At 41.4% G+C, this 15,913-nt stretch overlaps 1 protein-coding gene across 1 annotated transcript in view; it reads left to right on the forward strand.

Annotated features, from left to right (window-relative positions):
• Positions 1–15,913, forward strand: part of enox2 (ecto-NOX disulfide-thiol exchanger 2) — a 93,373-nt gene that overhangs the window by 8,019 nt on the left and 69,441 nt on the right. Inside the window, exon 2 of the mRNA XM_068740354.1 lies at positions 1,757–1,828. Within this exon, the coding sequence (XP_068596455.1) occupies positions 1,804–1,828 (25 nt within the window). The 5' untranslated portion in view covers positions 1,757–1,803. The remainder of the gene's footprint in view (positions 1–1,756; positions 1,829–15,913) is intronic.

A 15,913-nucleotide genomic window follows, 5' to 3' on the forward strand; every position in this document is an offset into this window, starting at 1 on the left:
GCACTAGTGTCTATGTACAATTGTTCTACTGTCTGTAAGGTTTTAGCATTTCTTTTTTAAATGTCCTGTCCAACAACTCTAAATGCAATATGAAGGTCTCTAGATCCTTACAGTGCCAAGTTTTTAAATATGCAAATTAGATTCATAGAATGGCAAGGCACTTTTTGTTATTATCTATAAGGCATTAGAGACTATAAGAAATTTGCATTATGCTGAGGAAGGGACATTCTTTGTCAGACATAAGTTGAGAAAATCACAAGGCAGATGCAACAGCGAGCAGATTAACATGTTTGCATACTTCTTTAAGATAAATTAGATGTGTGTGCCATTTCTTATTTGCCCTCAAAGATGAAGATGAACAGGGCGACAAATCAAATCATCCTTCTGGAGTGTCTTCTCCTCTGTCCGAGGCTTCGCCCACCTCGGTATGAACTGCCATGTGTGTTGACGGCTTTGTTTTTACCCCAGAGACAACTGACAGCCGCTGGAATGGCGCAGACAATTAAAGGGGTGGGATTCAGCCTGGTCTGACCTTCTGATCAATGCACTCCTATTTAGAGCTGGCAGGCTAGAGAGCAGCACTCCCTTTTCCAGACTAATAAAGACGGCACAGAGGGCAGTTCCTGGGCATGGCTGCCAATACTTTTAAAACCTCTATCGATTCTCATTACTTTTAATGGTTTCTTTGCTCGTGTGAGTCGGATATTGAGGAGGATGTGGGTGGGCATGGGTGTAGCCGATAATTTGGCAAGGGGGCGGTGGAATGGCTCAGATACTGTCAGTCTTCAGCGTATTGACCATGCTCTGCGATACCATCTCTTAAATCACTAAGATAATTTCCCCCTAATCTTAATCAACCTTGCTCCTGACCTCTACCAATCCGTGCTGCCAACATTTCCGATCTATTCAACATTTAAATGGGCCAGTTGTTCCGTTCATTAACAGCTGTTTCGATCAGCCACATCTTAGTACCGGTAGATGATTTACAATGATAACTGGCTGCATAGTTACACTTGACAAAAAATTCCTTAAACCTGGATGCGGTGTCAGAGCTGTAGAAGCTGTGCTTCGTCCATATATGCAGAAATAACTATTAAATCATCATATTTTTAGGATTAATGCAAGACATTCAGCATGTGCGTGGATTGTAAAGGATTTGTTAATACGTATCAAATGGAGCAAATAACATAACAAAGTTTCAAGCTACTAGCATAAAGTCAAATTAAATGGCAATTCAGTCAGGTGATATCTTTACCAGGCCAGAAGATGACCTTTCACTTTTTTTTTCTTTCTTATTATTTGCGTGTTCTTCTGCTGTAGTAACACATTAGTGGCCTATAGAGGTGTTACTTACATTATTTTTTGGACTGACTTAGTGAGGCGCATGTATAGCGATGTCTCTTTAGGGGTATGTAACTTTAATTTTACAGTCAAGTCAAAGCTGATAGGCAGCCTTTGAATTTCTCTGCCTCACTCAGATGTTATGGGACTACTGGAACATTGACTGCTCATCATTTCAGTCTCCAGTACCGCACCAACACACTCTTCACACCTGGCAAGTGCGCCATAGAAAATCAGTGTATATGTAATGTATATGTTTGGGTATTTCCAAAAGGAGGCGCAAACTGATAAAGAAAGTTAAATGCAAATGATCAAGGGCAGGGTCAGTTGTGATACACACATATGCACACACACGTTTTGCTTTTTCTTTCTTGTTAGCAGTGCAAGGCTTTATTTCCATATTTGTGTTTGGTAGGCTCAAAGATGCTTCCCCGAGTGAGGTAGCCTGACGCCCAAGGGAAAATGGCCTATACCTGCGACCACACAGGTAGGACCTAGATGACATCCATCCAATGAGTCAGTGACATGCTTGATTGCCATGAGATTCTCATTAGACCGTAAAATGCCTTAGTTTAATACTTTGCATGGAAATAAAGAAAAAACACTTTTTTTTTTTTTTGCTGTGCTCAGAAGAATATCACTGAGAACTGTTGTGCCATCATTCTAGTTGAAAGACTGAATGCAGAGGCATTCTTAATGCTTCAGGGTTTTTTTTATTCTTCTGTACTTTAGGTTACAAAATGAATACTTTTGTCAGTGCATGATATATTTTGCAATTCCGGTCATCCTGTCCCTAAAATGACAAACTTGTGCCAGCTGTAAGGTACGATAAGAGCTTTTTCTGTTCTCTGTCATCTAAATCATATTCAAAATACTGAAACTGTTGTCTTTGCTGAGAGCAGCGTGCTGGACTCAGCAATACAGAAGCTTAACACACGCGCGTGCGCGCACACACACACACACACACACACTCATACTCATACTCATACTTGCCAGAGGTTTGTTCGTAAAGCTCTTACTGGTTATTACTGATAACGGCTTTTTGACATTTTAGAACAACCCTCCTTCTGACATAGAGAGGATATTCACTTATACAATTGCAAGTGCAGACATTTTACAGACCAGGACAAACTGCTCTCAGGTTCCAGTTGAATGTAATGATGTAGCCATTTTCTTTTGAGGGCTATGTCAACTTTTTTTTTTGGCTGATTTCCAAAGTGAACTGAATTTTTTTATGGGAATTATTTTTTAATGTTTCCTGCAATTTGGTGCATAAATGAAACTCAAAATAAACAAATGAATTGATAATGAAAATAATAGATTCAACCCTAAAATCTTTTCCAGGCTCAGTACTAAACTTCCTTTCACCTCTTTGCCTACAGAGAGTGGAACAGATGTGACTTCCAAAATACCCATCTCCTTTTCACACCAGCTAATTGTTGTGTTTTCTTGACTATGTTTAGTTAAAATGCAAACACAACTCCTGTTAACATAAATATTTTTCTTTCAGCATTAAATTCCTATTTTCAATCCTGCATGGTGAATAGCACCAGCTTCCTACCGAGTTCCATTCTTGGTTTCATTTTGATGCATGCCTAAATAACAATATGACAAGTAAGTGGGTGAGATTGCAACAAAAGTATGAAGCACAAACTACTGCTGTCACCGAAGTGGCTCAATGAGCACATCATGAGAATTTCTGATGTGCTTTTCCCTGGCATATTTCACAGCATCAATTTTCTGTTGGTAACTAATTGCTGTTCTTTCAAACCATGGCTGCCTCCTTCACTCAGTAATTCCAAAAAGGAAAGCTTTGGATACCTTGTTAGTTGAAATGGCTCAGAGAAGCTTCTGCACATACTCATTGATGTGATTTCATTTGATTGAATCAGTATTTGTAACAAAGAGTGAGATTCTCTGAAAGCTTTTATCAAGGGAGGCGTTGTGGAGCTGAAAGGGTTGTGAATGTGATGACGGGCTCTAAAGCCGACGCAGTGCTACCCAAAATCCCAGATGTTACCTGGATGAGCTGTGTGTGTCAACACAGATGTACCAGTCAGTTTGCATGGGATTTACCTGTCAACTCTCAAATACAAAGTCTGTGTAATCTGAGATTATGTGTGACTACAGCAGGCAATTGTCTTGAGAACTCCCAAACAATAAGTGGATGTGCAGCTATACACAGTGTTGCTGCTTCATACTGTTTTTCTGCTTGCTTATAGTTACTGCTGACCATGGTATTGGATCAGTCTGAATACCTCTAGCATTGATTACGATGCAGTTATTTCGATGAGTCTCCCTCCTCCTCTCGCATGCTGTCCACACTGTTCCCTGAAGACGATAACTCATCTGACACGGACATTATTTTGTTGTGTGTTATGTATGTGAAATAGCAATGCTTGCAAAGTCCAGACCTAATTCTCAAAGTGAGAGAATTTGTAAATGAAAATGTCAAAAGTAATTGGTGCAAATTGCAAAAGGAAGTTCAGTTCAATTCTTTATATAGTGCCAGATCACAACAGAACGTCATCTCAAGGCTACAGGATCACTCCAAATTGTCCATAGTGTATGAGTGTGTGCATGAGCGGTTGTGTCTGTGTGGCCCTGTGATGCACTGGCGACGCATTTGGGGTGTGCCCCACCTCTCACCAATAGTCATCTGGGATAGTCTCCAGAAACACCCGTGACCCATAGAGAAAATAAAGCGGCTCTCATCTACGGGAAAATGGATGGTTGGATGAATCTGTTCTCGGAGTTTGTACCTCTATATTGATTGGTTTTATATGTCATGTAAGTAAAAGATTCCCCATATTATAGAACTATGCCTTTTCAAAAACTATCCATAAGTTACATATGGTTTGGTGATTTTCATAAAATACCCATATCATAATGGAGATTGGCATTTTTATTGCAATATGTCTGCGTTATATCTTCAAAAAAAATAGAAAGTTGACCGCAATAATGGATCAGCAATCATGCCTTTTAATATGATTTAGTATGAAGTACCTGAGGCACAATGTGTTACTGAGGCAGCTGCTAAGGTTCTGCACAACAGAGAAAACTCGAATCTCAAGACGGCCTATGTTTTAAATGTATCCTGCATTTGTGTCTTTCCTTTTCAGAGTTGCTTTTCTGGGTTTTCCAGTCAGTCTCCAATTATAATATCCGAGCCACACCTGACAACTGTCATTTTGGCCGGATTGAAATATATTAATATTTCAAGTCAGACATATTTGTACCACACTAAGATGGGCTGAGAGAACAATACATCACAATTCACTAGAATTTTGACTGAACCGTGATCATTAGGAGGATATGTAATTTATGAGTGTTTTCAGTTCTTTTCTATTATTGGATGTGTTAAAAACATTGACTCATTAGTTTGCTTGCTGACATGTTCATTACTGTGCGAAACACTCAAATGAAATATTGGAGACATCAAACTGCACAAGCAGGGCCACTAATGGGAAAACGTCAGCTGTGGCAGGAGCAAAGAAATTAGAGCTCTTTGGCTGCTTTGAGTTTAAATAACTCATTGCCTGTTTTAATTGCTGTGTGGTTAACTACAAAACTGTAGGATTATTAATTAAAAAAATTTGGCAGTTTGCAGAGCAGACACAAAGCACATTTCACGTCCTGCCCGTGCATTCTCATAAGCAATAAATCAAGGATGATGCTTCTTGCTGTATGTGGCTTTCAGTTGATCTTGTGAAAGGTTATGTTAAAAAGAGTAAAGCCACCTATAACGACAGAATAAGACATTGTTAGCTGGTCCCTCCTATGGGAAAGCGTAACGGCGAATAATAAGATGGAGTGCCATTACTGTGGTTTTTTTTAATTGTATTTTTATTTTGCACTGGAGCATCACACACAACATCCACTTTGGGGCTGATGTCTACTGGGTATGAATTGATAGTCTGACAGGTTCTAATCTACCACTCCGGTGTTTTTTTGTGCCCAACCTGACGAGGTGGCTTTGGGATTGTTGTTTGTCCACACGTTGACGGTAGCCTCAATAGATGACTTGTTTTTTCAATCTTTGATAAAATATGGCCTCTTGCGTTATGATCTTTTTATACATGAGGAAATAAACATTTTCCACACACAAACAGCCCAACCTATTTTAGCACTTATATTTGCTGGACATGTAAAACACCACTTGTTAAGCTAAAAGGATGCTGTAGCATTTAAGTTTGTATTTTACAACAATTTATTGGAAAAAGAGAAAAAAGAATGTTTCACGCCCTGCTCACCCTAACTTTTCCTCTCCGCTTTGCCTTCTCCCAATGCTGTCTTTCTTCCTCTCCCCAGTCATCACTTTCCCTCATCTTCACTCATTGCCCATCAACATGTCACCGGCGGCGCTTAAGTCTAATAGCAAGGGGAACATTTTCTCTGACACCTGCAGCAAACGTGAAGACTGCTGGGCTGCAGGGAGGACAGAGGGAGGTTTATCTTTGATGGCAGGCCTCGCCTCCATCGCCTTGCCAATAGAGAAACCAGCACAGAGCTTGGTGTATCGCAGCCAGATAAGGCCCCCAGACAATGAAGCGCCACAGCTACACCCAGAGTCATGACAATAGAGCGGAGCAAACAAGATATGTTTATAATAACCGTTAACAGGGTTGAAGAGTTTTAAGAATATTTAACTATATTCTTACCCCGTTTCTTTTTTGTATGTGTTACATGCAAGTTACAGCGGTGCAACCTAAATATGATGATCCGTGATGCAAACCTGACTCCTGTTTAAATTAGCATGCGTTAACCATGTCCAGGACATGCATTGCATGTGACTAAACATTGTGCTGTCAGGAACCAAGGTAAAATAAAACTGAAAACATGATCACTACCTGTTAATGTTGGCAATGACCAAATCAGGACTTTGGTTCAAGTTAAAGTCCACATTTGAAGATGGATGGAAGAAGACCATGGAAGTGGATAAAGTGTATTTTTTGTGGTAATGTTTTAGTGAAAATTGGCAAAAAAATGTTTGTGTGCTAAAAACGCTACACGGTAGCGTGCATGCGCGTGTGCTTGCTATGAACGCACTTTTGCTTCCGGGTTTATAGTGTTTCTGGCAGAGCGGTTTGAGGCAGAAATGACGGGTGCTGTCCTGCAGCATCTGTTTGCTATTTTGACCAAAGACTGGCACAGATATTTCACATAAGTGTCTGGGAACTGCGTTAACTTGTGGAAAAAGGGTATAATATGGGACCTTTAAGTCCTTATTATTACTTTATGAGTCTCTAAGCATGAAAAGAACAAACCATTCAGCCAGATGTTTTGAAAGTAGAGGGGTATTCTCTGTGAACAAAGTATTTACCAAAATGAAAAGTAGGAAATAGAGACCTTCAGATCATTCCTTTTTTTTCTTCCAGTTTTCGTTTGTGTATTATTATTGTGTGTATCAGTAAAGTGTTGGTGCTTGTCTTGCAAGAAATTAACTTTGTCATAGCGGCCCCAGACAATAGTAGGCAGGAATTGCTGAGCTTGGCGTTGCATTCTGGGACCAGCAAAGTCATTACGCTCCGGCGGACCACTTAATAGCTTTGGCCAATGCAGAGTTTGGAAATCCATCATTTTGGCCAGGCAAAGATGAGTGGCCTCCTGAGTGCCAATATACTGAGAATGTGAGGAAATAGTTAAAAGGACAATGAAGATACTCTCATTATGGGATTAAGGCATTAACGTACAACTTATTGATTTATGAAAATTTACGAAAGCGGGCAATAATGTGATCTGGCATCACAAACTAGCACATTAAGAATGGCATTAAGTTGCTTAATTCTGTGTAGCGTGCCGTTTAGGGATGCCAGTGTTGATTAATTTTGGTCAATTTTAAGAACCCCCCCCATTACATTACATGAAGTACAATAGGCATTTCACTTTTAGCCTCCCTGGACGGACAGATTAAATATGTCCGTGCTAATTGGATGTTTCTTTGACAATGCTCATCTAATGATTTCAATCTAATTGCTGTCAACACTGCCATAGCTGTATATATGAAATTGGTGAATTGAATTGTTCAAACAGTTTAAAAGACATCGTCAGCTTGCTGGTGAAAAGGAAATTGTGTGGCTGTGAGTGAATCGATGGATCTTCAAATGTTTTCCGCTTTTCATTTATTTATTTCAGGAAAAATGAGAAATCACTTGCAAATTGCGATTGGGATTTTTCCACTACATTCTTACATTTTCTAGGCTAAACTGTAATCATGATTACAGTTATCATCATTTTGAAATGTATATTTAGTCTCTTACTTTCTACAAGAACAGTACGTAGTAGTAAGTGTGGGACTCTACAGATTATCAACAAATGGAGATTTACAACGGTAGCGGACCTTCCCACAAGCTTGGGCGGCTGTGCCTTAGGTGGCAAGAGCATCACTCACTTATCAGAAGGTCAGTGGTTCAAGCACCAGTCTCCAAAGTCTACATGCTGATGTATCCTTGAGCAAGATGCTTAACCCCAACATGCTCCCTGTGTGCCATAAGGGCAGCCCACTGCTCCTCAGCGATGGGTCAAATTCAGGGAAGAGTTTCTCCTCCAGGGATAAATTAAATATTCCAAATAAATATCCATCCATACCAAAATTAGTCTACACGCATGGTCAAGGCTCTTTAATATATATATATTTTTTTTAATCATGAGGGTGGCTATTTTTGGAGTCTTATGTGGAGATTGTGCCTCCCGATTTTCAAATCATCATCGTCGCACCAAAAATCAAAGATGGATCATCCTTTAACAGACATCTGAATTTACTGAAAAACAATATATGGTACGTATAACGTATAGTAATCCAGGTCATGATGGATCTCTGTGTTGATTAAATTAGATTTATAGGAAGAGTTTAAAGATGTTTCGCCTCTCATCCTACATCATTAAAGCATGGGAGTAGATGGAAATTACTGTTAACAAAGTAGATCTCGGACCCAGATTATTCATGTTATCGTATAGGTTTCTACACGAATGTAGAAACCTTCAAAGCTTCTGTTAGTTGCCACTGTGTTTGAGATGACCCTTTAATCACAGAGATAAGCCCACTGGCTGAGGGACAGCTACAGGAAGGAAAAGGCTCCCCAGAGCTGCTTGTGAAGTGCCAGTCAGTTGCTGTGAGGTTTGTATGATAAATACAACACAGCAAATTGTTACAGAAGGCTATATGGTTTGTGACTTCCTTTCAGTGGAAACAAAGGATGAGTTGACAGTGCTATCATAAGGTATCTCCTTTCTCTGAGACTACTGGGCCAGTTGCCGAAGAATGTCCTCTCCAGGGTGGTTTGGAAATATTCAGGATATTTTATAGTCCATGCTAGAAAAAGGTATATAACATATCTGGTAAATTGTACATTTTTGCCTTTGTGTGGATTAAATTACAAGACTCATGCAAAAACATTGATTCTAACATTTTTGTTGGTGAAATACAGCAAATCAAGTCCCTGACCTGAAGGTAATAGAATGCAGAACACATATCCCTGCCTGTGTGGTCTTCTAATGGGAATTCAGAGGCTGTTACTAGCTGAGAAGAGCAAGGTTTGGGGATCACTGTGACCTTCTCAGTGGCCTGAGAGTGTGTTGGCATGGCATGACTGATGCAGATTATCATAGCTGGAGAAAGCCAATTCCTCTGGTTATCATGGCACCCTCAGGGTGGAATGAAATGCATTACAGGATACTCTGAATCCTTCTGGCAGTGCTGCTTGTTTCCTCTGTGCTGATCCCCTCAGTTTGAGTGCTAATAGTGCAGTCAATGGGACCCTCCCGTGCCTCAGAGCCCTCTTTGGCTCTGATGAGCTTCACAAAGCAGGGAGGTCGTGCCTTTTGGAGTAGCGGATGAATTCCATTCTCCTCTGTTTGTCTTTTCTCGCTATTGAAGACAAAGCTCTTTTAACGTGCTTTTTCTTAACTGCTTTCACTCAATGTCCTTGAAGGACTGAGGGTGGGGGGCGCATGTTCGCATGTTTAGGTTTAGCGAAACCCTTCGGTTGCAATTTTGCTTTCCGAAACAGATTTACAACAAGACTGGAGATGTTAAGATCATCAGTGATTAAAATGGATGTTTAGGATGTACAAAGACATCAGATCAAGCAGAATCACAGGTAAGAGTGTGTTGGTTCCAATCCGTTGATTGCTGTAATTACCACGGTTTTCCATCACAGAGTATTTGCTGCCACAGATCTTTGCTTCACAGTCTAATTACATGGTCTGTGCACCTTTTTAAGGTCATTTCTAATTATTTTAGAGGACATCAATTTTTCATTTCTTTAAAATCTCTATACCTGCCTCACTCTTGTGATTTTAAAATTATTCTCCTTTTAACCATTTCATCCTTTGCTGCAAGCTTGTCAGTGTTTGCAACGTGAGACTGATGTTTGCAGTTTTGAAGGAAATGTCTTGGTAAATACAATCTGGTTTCCCGTGTCAGTAAGAAGGTTTTTTATCTCGTGCCATCACCATGTCAACAAAACTCTCTCCAGTACTTCATGGCCAAGTGTCTGTAAAGAGAATGGCATGCACCTCATGCACTTCCTCTTTTGCACACCCTAAGCTGCGCTCCGTTTGCATGCGACCACTCTTCCAATACAGTGAACATCATGCCTGCTTAACATCAGCATTGTTATTGACATGCCTCGGTCTTTAGGTCGAGCACACAGTGTGTCTTTGTAAGATGTTATATTTTGAAAAAGGAAAAGAATCCTGCAGTACGGTGTCTAAGAATTGAAATTGAATAGGAAAGAAGCTGACGGATTGCTTAAGAGATAGGAACGAGAGGGTGAATGAAAAGCGCCTTTCTTGCTAGGTTTTGGCAAATAAGTATGTCCTTTCCCATTACCCTCACCCGATGCAAAATGCAGGTCAGAAGATAGAGGTCAAAGATGATTTAACAAGATCCAAAAAGACAGAGATCCACCCCATCCTCAAGACACATTTCTGTGCTGGCTGGCTCCCTCCATAGAGGACAGTGGAGTTACTGACTTTTTTTTTTTTCTTTCTTAATATTGCCTGGGCTGCAAACGTGCCATTCATTGATCTCAGTACGTAAGTCACAGAATCCACTGCAGGTAATAGAAACTGGTAAACCCCATGCTTTACAGAGCCTTTTTAGATATAATCCTCCCTCTCTCTCTCTCTCTCTGAAGCCCTGATGGAGTAGCTCTCTGAAACCTGTAGTTGGATCGGAAAGGGCATATTGATAAGGCCATGGTAGCAGTGAAAAGGGGTGATTTGGCAAATGGCAAATAGTGAATGGCAGACAAACAGTGCGAACACTTCACTTAACAAGAGGCCATAAATGCTATTGATTAAGAATGAATTGTGGCAAAGAAGAAAGCGGTATCCTCTTAAAGGCCTCGTTTTTAGTGATGAGGAACAGCCTCCATTTAATATGCAGTGATTGAATTTGAATAATTCATCAAATGAAAGATTTCCCCATTAACTGAACAAATGTATTGAGCAGGAAACTGGATCGAACTGGGTCAACCATTCTATATGTTTCTTCTCCAATACGTTCAACAAGGATGAACTGAATGATACATACTTGTGATTTATTTAACAGTGAAATCTTATTTTAAGAAATGGGGAAATCATTCTGCCACAATTCCCGATTCTATCTAGCACTCAAGGCAGGCAGTCCATTTAACTTAAGAGGGGTGTAATGTCCCCCCCCCCCCCACACACGCACATGCACAGAGTCAAATTAGTGTTTGACTTGATTGTTTTGCTACACTAAACAGGTTATTGTTAAAAAAATAAATAAATAAATAAAATCAAGATATCAGGCAAGCATCAGTCCCTAGGGACAGCAAGTGCCTGCTCCCAAATTGAATGAGAGCATGCACTTGCTGTTACTCATTACTGCTGGCTGACAGGGGTAATTGAATTCTGCCCAGAAAGAAATTCAGTTTATTTATGACGAATCTTTTCTGGTGAAAATATAGACAAGGTAAAAGCTGGCTGTCAATTTGTTGCTTTGCCTTCTTTCTTTTTTTTTTTTAATATCAATAAATGCATAAGTAATATTGTGTTTGCTGTTGCATGCTGTCTTGTACTTGATCAATGTATGTTCATGTGCAATGTATTTTTCTTTTCTAATGAACCTGCTTCACAGAGAAAGAAGTGATGCATGCAGGCTTGTCCGTTCAGTGTTGTTCCAAGGCTGGGCTGCAGTACGAGAAAAAGATCGGTCCCTGTTTTGTATGATGCTGATAAAGTATCTTCCCACATGCCGCTCCTCATTGAAACATCGAGTACTCATCAGTATATAAGTACTACAGTTGTAAATATAATGGAAGTTGCCAGCTGGTATAATCTTTTAAGTCTCCTATTTTTTTTACACTTAGGATACATATTTCATCATCATAGTTATTCTTTTCACTTTTCCCAAGATATAATGGTGCATGTTTAAGAATAATAATATCTTTATTATTATTATAAGATGCCGGATTAAAAAGCATCAGAATAAATGCTTTCGGTGCTCGGTTGGTTAAAATGTTGTGCTAACGCTCCTCCTGAAAGTTGGCTGCTTCGTTTGAGCTGTTCTGGAGCTCTTCAGGGAGTCACATGGTCCTCATTAGCCTACATGTGCTCAGGATCATGGCGGCGTTTCAGCATGGACAGCTTCAGACAACGGTTATCTTACCGGCTGAAGACTGTGGTGCTGTTCAGTTGTAGTAGGAGATATTATGATGCATAAATGTTGGATTCATTAGAGGGCTACAGCATAGATTGCATTAGTTGTATGAAGGTATCTGTAATAAACTCACAACCATGTCTATGCGTAATCTACCGATAATGGGAACCATCACTCTGGGAAATATCGTCCTCTTTTCATTATTCCAAAATGAGCACACCTAAATAAAAGGTTAACCCCCCCCCCCCCCCCCCCCAGCTGTTACAATTAGAAAGCTGCCTAAATACTAAACATTGAAAGGGTGATGTTTGATTCTCCTTAAGGGAACGTGTGAGATCAGGAAAACTCGTTTGATCAGTGAAGTGAAGTAAAGTAAAGTCCATGTTATTCTCATTCCCGTTCTCCGTGTCTCTGTTCACAGCTTGCATCTAATTACAGAAGTATAATGGCGTTTGTTCTGCTGTTTTCCTCGTGTAATTAAACGTTTGGGTGTGTCTTGATCAACACCGTCCTCAATCTCATGAAGCTCGAGTCGTTTGGAAACTTGATTAAAGTTCTTGTTGACTTGTTATAGTCCAAGACAACATAAATGTCCGGGTGGAGTCTGAACCTTGATGCGGCTCTTACTCTCTTCGGTTGGAAGCTGCATGTATGTAATAATGTCTTCATCATCTCCAGCCACGACGCTCTTTCTGCATGTCGATGGGAACGCATGGCACGCATGGCACGCATGGCACGCATTGCGCCCCCCCCCCGACACGCATCAGCCGATGAACGATGATCTCTCGGCTTCTCCTCCTCCAGCAGGCAAACTGCAGAATCACACCTTTAAAGCCACAGCTGCCAAAAGTTTGTGTCTTGTGCGCCGTGTTATCGCTCGCCTGCGCCCTAAAAGACGTTCCCAAAAAAAATCTTTTTTGTGTGTTTTGTGATTCATTTCGGATTCACCTCTTGAGTGGGCGAGCGCGTGGAAAGACACGCTCGCCTTTGTTCCCCACGCAGCTCTCCTCCTGACAGTTCTAAGCAGCGCCGCGCGAGTTTCGGACCGACAAAAAGGATGAGCGCTGAAGCGGACTAGTATTCCTGCCTCGAACCGAACCGGACAGAACCGAACCCAACAGAACCGGACGCGTCGCGTCGCGGGGGCGGGCTCGCCTGCCGCATCTAAAAGGTCCCGCGTGGACTCAGGCGCCTCTCATTGCAGTCCAGCCTGCCGAGCGGAGCCGAGCGGAGCCGAGCGGAGCCGAGCCGAGCCGAGCGGACGGACCGAAGGGCAAAGCCTCCCCGTCTCCATTCAAGGATTTTTACTTGGTGCGCTTCGTCCTGCTACGGAGGACCGACCGGAATCGCACCTCGCACTGTGTGGACAATGTTCCTCTTGCAGTACACAGGTACACGATCTCCCTCTTCTTGCACTCATCTCGTTTTTTTTTTTGGTTTTTTTTGCTGACAGCAGAGGTGTTTGTTTTTATGGCCGTACACGCAGCGTTGCTGCAGGGAACCCGCTGGAGGTCCGCGAAGCTCCGGGCGCATTTCAGCCAGTCGCCTCCGCGTCGGTTGATTCCGAAGTTGCAGCAGCAGAGCGCGCATCTCGCTGTTTTAGTCCGTCATCGTCGGGCGTCCACCAGCTGTTGAGACCGCAGAAGAAGAAGGAGAGCCGGGCCGATTCTCCGGCGTGATAGCGGTGGTTTTCTTCTTCCTCTCCGCTGCGCGCTACTGTGCGTAATGGTGCCGGACGCTAAACAATAGTCGCCCGTTCTCATTCTACACTTGCGTGTTAACGCGTCGTGGCTCTTATCTCTACCGACACACGCCTTATTGCAGCTGTTTGTGGATGAAGTTTTTGGAATAGATTTCATCCACGCGCACGCCCGATCACCGCTGAGCCGTTGCAATCTGTATTTATTTTAATTGCGTTAAGTCCGAAAGCTGGTTGAAAAAATAAGATGTATAATTTGGCACGGTGACTCGGTGATATAGGCCTGTCTTACCGGGGCTTGTTTATCGGAACAAGTTGCTCTTACTATTAAGATTTCCATTTCGTTTATTCCCGAATGGCCATAACGCATGAATACTCCAGCTCCAGTTGCACGGGGCAATTGCTCAGGACTTGCCGCATCAAATTAAGGGAGGATTCTCCTTGGAGTTAACCGGTTTACCGTGCATTCTGTTCACAAGCTTCCTCTCTATATAGACAATTTAATTCGGATTAACTACAGCTTTGATGTGTGTGTGTGTGTGTTCATACTCTAATTGCTGCGTTCTTTTAAGCTCATGAAAACAATGACTTGTCAAATATTCCTGCAGGTAGCAGCTCAGTAATGCAGAGAGCCTCATCGCCAAGAGATTTACCTACAAATGAACCGCAACCAGTTTGTTTTCTCATCCCCAGTTTGAGCTTTATGAAGCCATAACAGACTTTACATTGTTTTATTGGAGTAAGGTTTCATCACGGCAATGAAGCATACAGATGTTTAGTTGAGTAAATTGAATGACTTCACAAATCAGAACCATTAATAAAGTAAATTATAGCATGTAATTACTAAAATATGGAATTTGATTCAGAAATCTTTCAGAAACACTTTTGGGGAAAGAGGCATCAGCTCTAAAGCTTTCCTTTACACTATTTGAAAGGTTTTCATTCTACATGTTTGGCTGAATGTGTTTAGAATAGAATAGAAAGCCTTTATTGTCATTGCTTAGTGGCTACACAGTGATTGATTTGTTGATTCATCTGTGTGTTTTAAACACACTCATCCTGCCCGTCAGTTTAAGGCAGTCTGACAGGCGGGTAGGAACATCTTCAGATTACCGGTACTGTCGAGGCAGTTTTCTTTTCATCACCGCAAGTGTGTATTCCGCTTCTATTCATGACGGTGTGTTTATTAAACTGTATTTCTCTCAGTAGGGAATAGGAGATGGAAGAGAGACCTGTTTGTCATCCTGTTTGAGAGAAATTTGAATGCTCCAGATGGGCGAACGCCCTGCGAACGGACTCCAATCAAGACTGAACTCCCTTGGTGAAATGAATTGTCCCGGGTTTCTACTCGGATGCATTTATATAAAATCGCCAATAGTCAACCTAACTGTGACGTCATTATGTTCCTTCTGGCCGTTAGTCGTCACCACAACTCATGATCAGAATGTGAACTTGTGACCAAATGTCTTATTTGTTGTTTCCTGAATTGGTGAAACTGTGGTGATTGGAGGGATCTTCTGCGTGTTAGTGTGTGTGTTTAAATAATCCACACTTTAGTGTTGGTAGTTCATTTTCTGTACTGTGGTCCATTAGATACTTGTATTTGATTTGCTGATACTGGGTTTCAGCTGATTGTTGCTGCTCTGATGAAGTAATTTATTATTTCTGGCTTGGACAAGCTTGGATGGAATCAGAATATTGACAGGTGTGTGGAGGCATTTAGATGTAAGGTGGTAGCTCGAGTGTGGCAGCAGGTATTCCTGCAATGAATGGCCTCCACTGTCAAGAAAAATGTGTCAAAAACGAAATGCTTAAATGTAAAGATTGCAGATTACATTTTCATGATAAAGGTATGATGCGCGTTTATCTCAGTGTGTCCATCAGAAATCAAGAACTATTCATTACAAATCAGTTACAAAGCAAACGGTGTGGTTTCTTCCAAAAATCTCTTGTGCTTGGTTTGCTTCAGTGGAGCTGATGCTTAAGAGTCTTGCTGTATTAACCTGATCGTTTTAATGCTTCACCGCTCATCTCAGATCTCTACAGCAGACTACTGTAATCATTGTTGTTTATTCACATGCCAAATGTTCTCTCCTGTGTGCCTTCGAGACATGCCATTTGACTGTGTCCAAGTCGTTAAGCATTTGGAATACAACAGCAGTCCGAAATGATTCTAAAATGCCTTCGGATTGAAGCATTTGAACTACCGGTACTCGTGTGGAGGATCCCTGTGAGGATCAGCA

Source organism: Brachionichthys hirsutus, chromosome 6 (genome assembly GCF_040956055.1).
Source record: "Brachionichthys hirsutus isolate HB-005 chromosome 6, CSIRO-AGI_Bhir_v1, whole genome shotgun sequence".
Taxonomy (NCBI): domain Eukaryota; kingdom Metazoa; phylum Chordata; class Actinopteri; order Lophiiformes; family Brachionichthyidae; genus Brachionichthys; species Brachionichthys hirsutus.